General features: G+C 56.4%; 1 protein-coding gene across 1 annotated transcript; it reads right to left on the bottom strand.

Annotated features, from left to right (window-relative positions):
• Positions 1-368: 368 nt before the first annotated feature.
• On the bottom strand, positions 369-10,509 carry SCN1B (sodium voltage-gated channel beta subunit 1). The gene is made up of 6 exons (XM_055410971.2): positions 10,142-10,509; positions 8,124-8,290; positions 7,180-7,420; positions 1,725-1,866; positions 1,114-1,185; positions 369-1,020 (listed from the first exon to the last, which is right to left on the bottom strand). The coding sequence occupies exons 1-5, from the start codon at positions 10,179-10,181 to the stop codon at positions 1,119-1,121; spliced, it is 657 nt and encodes a 218-aa protein (XP_055266946.1). The 5' UTR covers positions 10,182-10,509; the 3' UTR covers positions 369-1,020; positions 1,114-1,118.
• Positions 10,510-13,238: the final 2,729 nt, after the last annotated feature.

Raw genomic sequence — 13,238 nt, forward strand, 5'->3', positions numbered from 1 at the left:
CCAGTCCCTCTTCCTCCCCCTCCATTCACTGCCCTCTTTCTCCTTCCCTAATCAACCCCCACCTCCACTACCAGTCCGCTTCCTCCGCTCCAGTCTGGCTCTCTTGAAACTCCTGGTCCCCGCTGAGCTAATGACTCCCTGAACCCCAACACTAATCAAGCATCAAGTGGCTGCACCCGCTGAGACTTCAGGCAGGTGCCGAGCCTGAGATGCGGCCCCGTCTGTCCTGCCCCATCCTTCCCCCACCGAATGTGTGCACAGAGGCCCTGTCTCCGGGCTAGAAGGGCGGGTCCCCGGAAACACCAGGGGGCTCTCTCGGATTTGGAGGGGGTGTAGAAGGTGACTGGGCTCACGAGAGAGACTGTGAATCAAGTCCAAGAATCTTTATTTCATGAACAAAACTACGTGTGTAAAGAGAGACGAGGCTGAATGGGCCCCTTTCTAAGTGGCCACAATCCAAGGCTGGTGAGAGAGGGTGGGTTGGGCTGGGGTGAGAGTGCATCGCAGGAAGAGGAGACCCCAGGTCCAGCCAGAGGAAGCAGGAAGGGAAATGGCGCCGGGGCTTGGAGGGGAGTTGGGGGGGTGTCCAGGAACCCCCTGCCCCGAACCGTTCCAGCCATCACAAGCCCCACTGGGCGGGGAGGGGGCAGGGAGGCGCTGGGCCCCTGTTAGTGCGTGTCCGAAGCGGCCAGTGTGTGCAAATCAGCAAGAAGGAGGGGTGCGGAGCCGCTGCCCCCACCTCACCGCGCCCCCCCCCAAACAGGCAGCAGAAGCAGGGGTAGGGGCAGCGGCAGTATTGCTTTAGCCATCATGCATGGCGCGGGTGGGTGATGGGGCAGGAGGAAGAAGGCTGGATTAGGGGTGTGAGCCAAGCCCCCTGCCCCCTCCCACCCTGGAGGCTCCACTGGCAGGACTCTGAGGCTTGTGGAGGCCCAGGAATGGCCAACCCCCACCGGGGGCAGGCCTCGCCTGGATGTTCCCCCATTAGGGCTGGCTCTTCCTTGAGGCGGAGCCCAGGGCCTGAAAGGGGAGAGACAGGGCATGACGAACCTAACAGCTAGCTGGCACCTCCCAGGCCCTCCAGCCCCCTGCCCACCCGCCCGCCCACCTTACCGGGGCTATTCGGCCACCTGGACACCCGTACAGTTCTCTTTGCTTTCTGAGGTGATGGCCAAGTATTCCGAGCTGTGGGGGCAAAAGCCAGGTGTCCAGCGACTCCATCGTCACTCTGGCCCATTCCCCCCATGGAGACTGATGAGGGTTGAGGTCTCTGTTCCCCAGGGGCACAGGGGTCAGAGAGAAGAGGAGGCAGCAGGCTGGATCTTAGGGACCCAAGAGGAGCCCAGGCTGGAGGTCTGGAGTCCTGAATGTGAGGGAGGAGGGGATCTGGGGGCCTAGACTCCGGGTCCCCAAGGGGTTGGGGTCTTGAGTCTGAGGGAGAAGCGAGTGGGGGGCTCAGACTCCTGGGTCCTGGCAGATAAAAAGGGCTAGGGCCTGGAGTCGTGTATCTCTGGGGCAAAGGATGCTAGGCCTGAGCTCTGGATCCTAACAGAAGTGGGGACTAACAGAGTTTGAGCACGGAGGGGCAGGGACCCAATCGCAGCCTCACCCCATCTCTGGCACCAAACGGTCCCCTCTGGGGAGGACTGGCAGATGGTGCCTGGGTCACTTCCCCACCCGCCTCCCCACTCAGCCCAAGCTCCCCTCCTCAGGACCCCACTCACGCATTCTCTTGTGCGGCAGCCTCCGTGGCGGCGGCGATCTTCTTGTAGCAGTAAACCATCTCTGCCACGAGCCAGATGGTCAACACCACGATGAGCACGTACATCATGATCTCGGACACGATGGACGCCATGTCTCTGTTGGCTGCAGAGGCCAGGCAGCGTCAGGTGGCAGCCTGAGTGTGTCCTGAGCTTGCTGTGCAAGCCTGGGCAAGTGGCTTGACCTCCCTGGGACTTGTCTGCAAATGAGGCCATGCTCTCCCCCAGAGGCATCACTGTTACTGTGGTTCTTAATAATTGGCCTTGGAAGGGCTTTCAGATCGCCCTGAACCTGTCTCCCTGTGTAACTTGAGGGTGCCTCCGTGTCACACAGGTGATTGTAGCTACCCCAGAGCTGAAGCTCTGCAATGAGAAGGCTCAGGTTCAAATCCTGGCTCTGCCACTTGCCAGCTGTGTGACCCTGGGCAAGTGACTCAGCCTCTCTGGGTCTCAATTTTCCTACCTGTAAAAAGTTGATAATCACAGTATCTCCTTCATGGGAGTGTTGTGAGAATTAAATAAGCTTTTAAAACCCTTACCATAGTGCTTGATAGATAGCGAGCACTTGATACATGTTTACTATTATTAATATCATCACTGTTATTGTTGGGGCGATACAGCACAGTAGTTAATAGCAGGGCTTTGGGTTCAGACTGTCAGGGTCCAAATCTTATCTCTGACTTTGCTGTGTGACCACAGGCAAATGACTCCACCTCTCTGGGCCTCTATTCCCCTGCCGTAAAATAAGGATGATAATACTCATGCCTTCTCACAGGGTTGCTGGGAAGAGGAAATGAGTTAACATCTGTAACACGCGTGGATGTGCCCAGAGTCAGCACTGCCCAAGCGCTGGCTATTCGCTGATGTTTTCCGGAAACCCTCTCTCCTTTCCACAGCCATGGCTCTTGCCAATGTCAGCTTCCTTTCATGGAGCCTAAATTTAAACTGTACAAGGAGCATGTTCAGCTGGGGGGCCAGAACGCAAGCCCGCGGTGGCGTCCTCGGCTGGATTTCGCAGGTGTCCACCCTGCGTCCCCAGCCCCTCCTCCCGGATGGCCGGGACCTCATTTCCCCCGCTGTTCTCATGTGGTCTTCCTCCCCAGGTGTGTGCTAAGTTGCTTAGTCATGTCCGACTCTTTGCAACCCTATGAACTGTAGCTCGCCAGGCTCCTCCGTCCATGGGATTTTCCAGGCAAGAACACTGGAGCAGGTTGCCATTTCCTCCTCCCCTGGGAGTGGGTGCTTTCTGCTGCTCCACCCGAGGCAGACGGTACCAAGGCTTTCTGGGCCACAGGGATGGGGGTGCAGGGCCCAGTGCTTCTCCCCTGCTTCCCGGCAGGAGGAGCTTGGGACAGGACTCCACACCTCACCCGTTTGTTTGTTTGCTTGTTCTTTCACTCCAGATACCCTGAATGTGTCTCCTGCGGTGAAAGTATGCTCTTGCCTGGGCTCTGTCCTGAGTTCTTTATCTGAGCATCTCACTGACTCTGAAACAACCCCAAGGATGCAGAGAGTCCAGGCTTCCCATGTCAGCTGACCTCCAGAAGCAAAGAGTTGAATACATGTTGGATAAAGCTCAGTGGTAAAGAATCTGCCTCCCAGTGCAGGAGACACAAGAGATGTGGGTTCAATCCCTGGGTTGGGAAGATTCCCTGGAGTAGGAAATGGCAACCCACTCTAGTATTCTTGTTTGGGAAATTCCATGGACAGAAGAGCCTGGTGGTCAGGCTACAGTCCACGGGGTCACAAAGAGTCAGACATGACTGAACACACACACATGCAAGCATGGATAAAACTCAGTCATCAGAATTCTCACCCATGCTCCTGGAACTCACCAACCAAACAGATTTAAGTAAACTGGTATCCTACTCTCCCAATCAGATTAGGATGGTGACAGGTATGGCTCTCTAGGCCATCTGCAGGACAGGCCATCTGAGGACTTCCCTGGTGGCTCAGACGGTAAAGAATCTGCAGGAGACTTGGGCTCAATCCCTGGGTCGGAAGATCCCCTGTGAATGGCTACCCACTCCAGTATTCTTGTCTGGAGAATTTCACAAACAGAGGAGCCTGGTGGGCTACAGTCCCCGGTGTCGCAGTCAGACACGACTGAGCAACTTTCACTTCACTTCACTTCAGAGAGGAGAAAGTGCCAGGCAAGGATGCACAGCCAGGATTGCACTCAAAGCCAGGCGTCAACTCCAGGTGGAACTGACTGCAAGGTCCGAGCTCTTATCCACTCTTAAAAGCTTCCTCAACCAGAGACTTGGAAATGGCCGTGGTATATCCAGGGCAGTCTCCATCAACCCACAGATATCTCAGGAGGCAGGGCTGTCTTCCCCCCAACCCCCCGTCCCCACAGATGAGAAACTGAGACACAGCAGTCACACCCGGGAGCAGGGGCAGTTTCTCTGAGGGGCCCTTTGATTTCTTCAAAATCCCTGAATCTTTGGAGAGCTTCACCTGCCTGCCCCCAGGGGCAGATCTGAAGCCCCAGCCTGCGTGTCTACGGGCCGGATGTCTCGCCAGCCTCAGCCACTACTGCACCTCCACACCAGCTGCCCTCTTATTGGGTGTGTCCAGACAGAATAAGCCTTCCTCTCCCCAGATGCCAGCCCCACCCCTGGTGGGAGACACCCAGATGCTTCCTTCCATCTTCTGCACCCCTCCCAGTTCAGTGAAGGCCTCATCTCCAGCACCCACTGCTCCCCACTTTGGAAACGACTCAGTTCATTACGGAGGGGTCATGACCAGGAGGCAATACCGACTGATAGGTAATGTTGAAATGGCAGTAAGACAGTGGCTGATGATAAAGAAGACAGCAATGGCTACTGATGCTAACAATACAATAATACCATGGGGAATGAAACACCATAGAGTGACACATAAAGTGAACAATTCTACAAAATGAGCACGGATGCTGAATACACACCAAATAAAAATTTTTTAAATACTATGACACGACTGATAATATTTTAGAACATATAGCATGGTGGCTAAGGGTTAAACAAATGAGGAGAAGGAAACGGTAACCCACTCCAGTATTCTTGCCTGGAGAATCCCATGGACGGAGAAGCCTGGTAGGCTACAGTCCACGGGGTCGCAAAGAGTCGGACACGACTGAGCAACGGAACGGACGAACGAACGAATATGGTGGATGATATTAAAAATACTCTGGGATGATGGATTATAATTAAAAAAACATTGTTGTGTTTGGTAATGTGAAAACACTATAGCATATATAACATACACAGTGGGTAAGGTTAAAAACCAGAACTAAAACATGGTGGATTAAAAGACACTGGGGTATGGTGGATGGTGTAAAAAATACAGGCTCTGGGAAGATAACAGAAATAGTCCTATATTACATAAACATAAGTCCATGTGTGCTAAGTCACTTCAGTCGTGTCCAACTCTTTGTGACCCTATGGGCTGCAGTCCACCAGGCTCTCTGTCCATGGGACATCCCAGACAAGAATACTGGAGAGTGTTGTTATTCTCTTCTCCAGGGGATCTTCCCAACCCAGGGATGGAACCCGAGTCTCTTATGTCTCCTGCATTGGCAAGCAGGTTCTTTACTACCAGCGCCACCTGGCAAGCCCAACTAAATATAAGTCCTGCGTTACATAAATATAAGCCTCCCACATATACTGGGAAGCAGTATAATGTGGTAGATAATGTTAAAAAAAAAAATAGAGGCTCTTCTGGGACCCGGGCGTGCCTGAGCCCAGACTCCACCATGCTGGGGAAGACAGCATCATGAGCAAGGGCTGAGCCACAAGATGGAAAGAACCTGGGTGCCCAAAGGGCATCCAGGAAACTTCCTACCCCCTGACCCTTCACCTGAGCACAGATTTGGGAGACAGGACTGACCCAGACTTTGTTAAGTCACAGTATTTGGGGCTGTCTTTCACAACTCCTCCACCGTCGCCCAACTCACCAGGGCAGGGCTCCATCATCAACATCTGTGGGTGGCCACCCACCCAGCATCATGACCTACACCAAAGAGTCACTCAGACATGTCTCCTGAATTGAATTCTGCTAGATCACTTTGCTAATACACGTAAAAATGCTAATTACTAACAGGAACCCGCAGGCTCTGACTGACAGCAGAGCATAGTGAATCATGCCAAGAATAAAAACAACAACCACACAGGTTTGGCTGGGTTCAAATCCAGGTCACAGCTCTGTGACCTTGGCCTTGGAATCTTACCTCCCTGAGCCTCGGTTTCCCCATCTGCAAAATGGGGATAAGAAGAGCCTCTACGCCAGAAGGTGGGTTATTTTTTCGTTGCTAAGTCCGACTCTTTGCGACCCTGTGAACTGTGGCCTGCCAAGCTCCTCTGTCCGTGGGATTTCCCAGGCAAGAATACTGGAGTGGGTTGCCATTTCCTTCTACAGGGGATCTTCCTGACCCAGGGATCAAACCTGCATCTCCTGCATTGGCAGGCAGACTCTTTACTGTTTGAGCCACCAGATGGTGGGTGGGAGGATTCAGTGAGGGACGTCATACAGGACGATGAGGCCAGCCCCCATCTTGGGGAAGGGGGGCACCAATGCACGTGGCCCATGATGGTGTGTGTGTACTGATGGCCCCTCAGGACTCACCTGCCATGCTCTTTGGAAGCCCAAGGTCTGGGATATCTCCCTGACACTCTAGGCCAACGGTCCCTGGGGCTCTGGGAAATTCCAATTTACAACCAGTCAGAAGATGGTTCAGGGAAGGGGTCCAAAGCAGTTGAAGCCGAAATGATGAAAAATGGTTCAAAATACACCTTAGATCTTTGCTGCTCAGCGTGGCCCCAGACCTGCAGCCTTGGCCTCATCTGAGACAGAATCCTGGGCCCAACACGGATCTGTTGAGTCAAGATCCAAACAACAGCACGACCGCATATGGTAGAATTTGAGGAGCCCCACCACAGGTGACACTGCTGATTTCCTGCCCCAGGTGACACAGGGGGGCAGGACTAAGGCTGTTGACAATCAGAAGCACCACAACCATGGCCCTCGTGTGCCGAGGCCCTGCTGTGACAGATACACCAGCCTCGCACATCCAGCATCTCACTCCATCCTCACCACCTCCCCATGACATCAGAATGGCTCCAACGACACACCGAGAGAGAGACACCATTATCACCCTGGTTCCTACAGGTCGATACTCAGGCTCAGAGATAGGGAGGCACCCGCCAGGGTTCACAGTGCAGGAGGCAGAGCTCAGCTCTGCACTCAGCACTTCCGTGGGACAGGCCCGCCCTGACCTCTTCGTGGCTGAAGGGAAGCGGGGGCTGGAGCTGGAGTCCAGGCGGGAGGTGTTGCCTCCACCCCCTGCTGCCCAGGCGCTGAGCCAGCCCATCCATCCCTCCCATCCCCCCCGCTTGCACCATCTGTCCCTCCATCTGGCTTCCCCGGGGGCCTGACTCACCTTTGTCCACCACCTCAAGGTGGATCTTTTTGACGACGCTGGTGTTGTGCTCGTAGTTGTCGAAGAAGAGCAGGCGGTACACGTGGCACTCGTAGTCGCCTGAGTGGTTGTAGGTGACGTTGGTGATGAAGATGGACAGGTCCTGCAGGTCCTTGGTGCCCCGGCTGCCGTTCCACACCACACGGCCCTCAAAGCGTTCATCCTCTTCCAGTTGCAGCACCTCGTTTTCATAGCGCAGGATCTGGGGGCAGTGGGCGCGGGGTCACCACTGGCCACCCCCGCCCCACCGAGACCTCTATTCTGACCCTCGCCCTGACGCACAAACACAAAAGGACCCAGACTGTGCCCGAGCCCTGACACAAACACACCACTGCACACGCTCCTTGGCCATCCTCCGGAGCCCCCATTCAGCCTTCCTGGTCTTCATTCTCTACCATCTTGCCCGGCCCCCAGACACACTCCCCAGGCAGGGTGAGAGACAGCCCAATTCGGGCTGCTGTAGACTTCAATTCTCTGGCAGGCCCTCAAAAAGTTTATGGAACCCTCTCCTATGCAATTCAAAACACAGAGAGCAAAAAGGAGGTCAAAAAGTTCTGTTTCCTTCCATGATAACCATCTGAGGCATTTTTTGCTGGTATAAAATATTCCGATGACGTATATTTTGTGACAACCGTGTGCCAGGTGCAGGAACTCAATTCTCACACCAGCCTCAGAGCTGGAGACTACCCACTCCCCGTTCTTCACAGAGGAGGCAATGAAGGTTCAGAGAGGTTCAACGGCTTGCCCAAGGTCACCAGCTGATCCTGGTGGAGCTGGCATGTGGATCCAGGTCATCAGAAATGGCACCCGGGTGCAAACAAACTCGCAACCCCAACCAGAATCCTGCTCCCCGTCATTAGCTCCCACACAGATGCCCACCCTCCTGTGCCAGGAGCCCAGCCTACCTTGACAAACTCCTCTGTGCCCTTCTGGCGGAAAGTCCACTCGGTGAAGGTCTCGGCGGTGGTCTCACTGCGGCGCTTGCAGGAGATGCACAGGATTTTGAAGGTCATCCCATACACGGCCTCGGTCTCTGAGTCCACCTCCACGCAGCCCCCCCAGGCTGAGGACACTGCAGGGACAGTGGGCTCAGGTCGAGCCGGGGTACCCATCACCCTTGGCAATGCCAGGCTCACTGGCTGACAGCTCTCGGGCCCCTTGGAAGCCATCTGGTTCCCCTTGATTACGATCAGGAATAGCCAGAACCAGGCTCGGAGCTTGGCCCTGCCACCAGCTACGTGCCCTTGGTGAGTCCCTCATCCTCTCTGATTGCCCCTGTGAATAGTGAGGGAAATGACTGTCTCTTCTGGAGGTGGCTGGGCAGGTTCTTTAAGGTAGGAAAGGCTGCAGGGGACCTGATACAGTGTGTGTGTGCTCAGTCGTGTCCGACTCTATGCGACCCCAAGGACTGAAGCCCACCAGGCTCCTGTCCATGGAATTCTCCAGGCAAAAATACTGGAGTTGGTAGCCATGCTCTTCTCCAGGGGCTCTTCCTAACCTAGGGAGCGAACCCGGGTCTCCTGCATTGCAGGTGGATTCTTTACTGTCTGAGCCACTAGGGAAGCCCATGGTACACTGGATGCCCCCAGTCAACAGGGCTGTTACTGTGGTCAGTAACTTAGAGTCTGTGCTACCCAAGTACCCCTTTCTCAGGAGGCCACTTGTCCAAGGAATTGCAGTGTCTAGGTGGTAGGACCAGAATTCCAGTGGTGTGAGAAATTCAAGGTGGCAGTGTCAGTTCTACCAGCATTGACTGCTCTCTAAGACCAACCAGCCTCAGACAAAAGGGTTGGGAGAAGCCAAGGCCTCAGAGAAGGAGCTGGGCACGGGAGCCAGGGCAGAAAAACACTCCAGCCCTGCTCCCCAGTCCCGTGAGTTCCCGACATCCACCCGCTACTATCTTCTCCTGCCTCAGTCCCCTCTGCTCCCAGGCTCCTCACTTCCTGAAGCCAACACCCACCCCCCCATCAGCTTCTCAAAACTCTCTGAGCTCTTTCCCGACCCAGGGCCTTCGCATCCCCAGCAGATTCCAGTCCCTTTGAGTCCCTCATCCTCATTCTTACCTGCCTCCTCCTTCCTGCTCACTAGCTCCTGCTGTCTTTCCAGCTCCGAGGCTTTTCCTTTGCCCCCCAGTCTTTCCTCTGTTAATCGGGGTTTTCTGCCCTCCTCCTCTGCGGTCTCCTTCCATCTCCCTGAGCGCCTCAGTCCTTGAGGCCCCCTCTTTATCTCTCTCAGGGATCTCTCCGAAGGCCCCGCTTTGTGTCTCTGTCTCAGGCCCAGACACCCTCTCCTGGCCTCTCCATCTCGCCCTGCACCTTTCCCTGCCCTTCTAAAACTCCACCTCTCCCTGCGTCTACCTGTGTCTCTATCTCTGCCTGCCTCGCTCAAGTTTTTCTCTCTCCACCGCTCAGATCCCTAACTCTCTGGCATACTCTGCACCCCTCTCTCTGTCTCCCTCCTCACTTTCCAGCTCCCCAGTCTCCCAGCGGAGCACTCAGGAGTACTTCTGTGTCTCTAGCCGCGGCTCCCCCTCCGTCTCTCTCTCTCTCTCTCTCTCTCGGTCTCTCCGTCCCAATCTCCGGGCGCCGCCTCCCCGCCCCCCCACCTCCCGCGGCTGTAGGTGTCACATTGCAGCCTGCGGGGCTCTCCGGGAGCAGCTGACTCCGCGTTTCCTCGCCCCCGGCTGGGCGCCCGCAGCCGCCGAGCCGTGCCAGCCCGGCCCTCGGCCGCTCGCGCCCACCCGCGCCTCTGCGCCCTCCCGAGCCCCGCTCCCCGCGCGCACAACTTCTGAAGCGGACTTAGCCGGGCCGGGGGACGGGGTGGGGACGGCCCTCGCCCGCGGCCCAGCGTCCCGAGCGCCAATCCCGCCGCCCGGCCAGTGTGCCGGCTGTGCCCCCGCCGCGCGCGCCCCCCGCGCACTCACCCAGTGCGGCGCCGACCACGAAGGCCAGCAGCGTCCCCATGGCTGCGCTGCGCACGCTGCGCCCCCCTCCCGGGCCGCCGGTATTAATAGCGGGGCGAGAGGCGGCGGGACCCGGCGGCGGTTAGAATGTCCCCGGGAGCGCGCGGGCGCAGCAGCTGCGGCTCTGGGACCGGCGAGGGGGGAGGGGGGGCGCGGCCCCCCCGCTCCGGTTACCGCCGGGGGCCCAGCCCCGGGGCCCGGCGTCCGGGCATCCCCGCCGCGCGGGCGGCGGCCGCTGCTCGGGCTGCTGCGTCGGCGCGCGCAGCCGGACACATCCGCCAGGTGCGCCGACCCCGGCCCCGCTCCGGCTCGGGCGCGCTGGGGCGCGGGCCGCGGTCTCCTGCGCACTGCAGCGGCGGCGGCGGCGGCGGCGCCGGCCACGGCAGGGAGGAGGGAGAGGGAGGGGGCGGGATGAATCACCGCGGGGGGAGGGCGCGGCTGCCCAGCCTTTGCCGCAGCGGCCCGGGAGGCGCCCGCCGCACCGGCCTCTCCCGGTGGTGGCGCAGGGACCGCGGCTTCGGGCGTGGGGCGCGTGGTCTGGGCGTCGGACCCCTCCAGACTCCGGGGACCCCCAGATGCGGACTCTGGGAAAGGTGACCCCCCCCGAGTCACCAGAGGGTTTGGAGGGCGGTTTGAGGGCAGGGCTCCGGACTTTAAATTATGGAGGTCATCCCCCTGGAATCTCCAGGGGAACCTGGCAGGAAGCTCCTGGTGACCTCCGCCTCGGACCCTGGGCACTCGGGCCTGGAGGTCACTGTGTTGGAGCCCAAGTAGGCTTGGCGGGGGGTGTCAGCCTAGGGCTACCCATAATACTCCAGACCCCTCCCAAGCAGGAGGGACACCCTGGATCCAAACCATAGAGGCTGCTCTGCTCTGGGTACTAGAGGTGCCACTTTTCCAGAAGAGGACCCTTCGTGACCCCGCTACCCTCTCTGTCTCTGACGTCATCTTCTACTCCTTCCTGCCCCCACCCACCCCGCGCCGTGGAGGCCCGTGCTGTTTCCAACACACCAAGCTCATTCCCACCTCAGAGCCTTGGTCCTCCCTCACCTCTGCTTGGACCACTCTTCCCCTAGGTGACCCCAGGACTGACTTCCTCTCCTCCTGCAGCTCTTGGCTCTAACATCAACTTCATCAGGCCCTCTGTCCACTCAGGACAAACTGCCTCCACCGTCCCTTACTTGACCTCCTTTACCATTTTTTTTCTCACAGCAGTTGACACTACCTGACATTATACTCTTTTTTATATGGTTCCTCCATTCACCTCTTGTCCTTCCAACCCTGGAAAACAAGCTCCCTCAAGGTGAGAACACTGTCCCGTGCGCCACTGCGTCTCCAGCACCTTCAACTGTGCCTGGCACCTTGTACTGTTGTGTTAGTCGCTCAGTCGTGTCCGACTCTGTGACTCCATGGACTGTAGCCCGCCAGGCTCCTCTGTCCATGGGATTTCCCAGGCAAGAATACTGGAGTGATTTGCCATTCCCTTCTGCAGGGGATCTTCCCAACCCAGGGATCGAACCCGGGTCTCTTGCACTGCAGGAAGATTCTTTACCATCTGAGCCACCAGGGAAGCCCTTTGTCAGCTTGCAGGTGCTCAATAAATATTTGTCAAGTGACTAAATAACTACCTGTGCTAGAGCCCTGCTATATGCTGGGTCCAATTCTACCTCCACAAGCATGTGTATAGCAAGTTCTGTTATTAATCTGTATTTTACGAACTGGGAAACTGAGGCTAGGAGAGGGCCATTTCCTCGCCTGGGGTCACACAGTCAGCCTCAGGTGGGTCTGGAATTCTGCCCGAATGGCAGGTAACTTGTCTGCTAAATGAAAAGGATGAGGGTTGGGGCTCTTTCGGGACCACAGTGGGGCACTTTTGGCTGAGGGTTGCTCTTCAGGTCCTGACCTCCAGTTCTAGATAGGGTGAAGTTCCAGAATCTCCCCAGCTCAACTTTGCTGGGCAAGAGGAATCAAGGGTGGGGCTGGCCCGGGGCAGAGGGAGAGGAAGCCAGGGACACCACGCTAGGGACACCAGACACCTTTGTGGTCTGGGCCTTTGTGCCAGCACTTCCTGGGCTGTGAAATTCCCCTGCAAAAAATAACTCTATTGCTGTTCCGGTCCCTCCTGTCAGGGGTGGCGGGCAGAGGCACAGTGAGGACAGGTCTTAGGCACCACACAGGGGAACCTGCAAACTGATGTTCGCTGAGTACCTACTTTGGGCTTGGTGCCATTCTAAGCACTTTGCTATTAACTCATTTAATTCTTCCTATAAGATGGGTGTTACTATTATTCCCATTTTACAGGTGTGGAAAACTGAGGCACAGGATGGGTAATTTGCCTCAATCACTAGCTAGAGGATAGGAGAGGCTCGCTCTATCCTTTACCACTTGTGGTCCATCCTGCCCCATCCAGCCCCTCCAGTCCCAAACCATCAATTAAGATTCTTACAGCCTGTGACCTGTCAGAGGTCTCTTTATACCCTTTCTCATTCACTCTGGAACCAGAACAGGATTTGAGTGAGACAGATCTGGGTTCTACCTGGACCAGAGGTTTTGCCTCTAGGCTCATTTCTGAATCGGTAAGGTAAGGTTCAGCGGCCTCAACTTCTGGTGTGGGGGGATCCTTTGTATCTGAAGGTAGAGACACCAGGGGCTAGGCCTTGCCTCTCTGCTGAGTGGTACCAGGCATGTAACTATTTGCCTCCATCTCATGGTGTAACTGAGAATTAAATGGACACTTGGATTTCCTGGTGACTCAGATGAGCAATGCACGAGACGGGGGTTTGATCCCTGGGCCGGGAAGATCCCCTGGAAAAGGAAATGACAACCCACTCCAGTATTTTCGCCTGGGAAACCCAATGGACAGAGGAGCCTGGTGGGCTGCAGTCCGTGGGGTTGCAAAGTCAGACACAACTGAGAGACTAATACTTCAGACCTTGGCACAGAGTCTGGTACATACTTGGTCCTTACTATATGACTTACTTTTTTTCTCCCCTGATTTTTTTTCTGCCATAATAGTAACCTTTATTGAATATTTACTCTTTGTGAGCCCTGTTTCAAG

This window comes from Moschus berezovskii, chromosome 22 (genome assembly GCF_049115385.1).
Source record: "Moschus berezovskii isolate FMDL1 chromosome 22, NW_MosBer_1.0, whole genome shotgun sequence".
NCBI lineage: Eukaryota > Metazoa > Chordata > Mammalia > Artiodactyla > Moschidae > Moschus > Moschus berezovskii.

What these genes read in the sequence shown, in the direction of transcription:
- SCN1B (XM_055410971.2), bottom strand. Translation starts at nt 10,181, where the DNA reads ATGGGGACGCTGCTGGCCTTCGTGGTCGGCGCCGCACTGG. An exon ending in CGTGGTCGGCGCCGCACTGG is followed by an intron (nt 8,291 to 10,141) that starts GTGAGTGCGCGG and finishes CTGTCCCTGCAG; the next exon opens with TGTCCTCAGCCTGGGGGGGC. An exon ending in GCACAGAGGAGTTTGTCAAG is followed by an intron (nt 7,421 to 8,123) that starts GTAGGCTGGGCT and finishes CACTGCCCCCAG; the next exon opens with ATCCTGCGCTATGAAAACGA.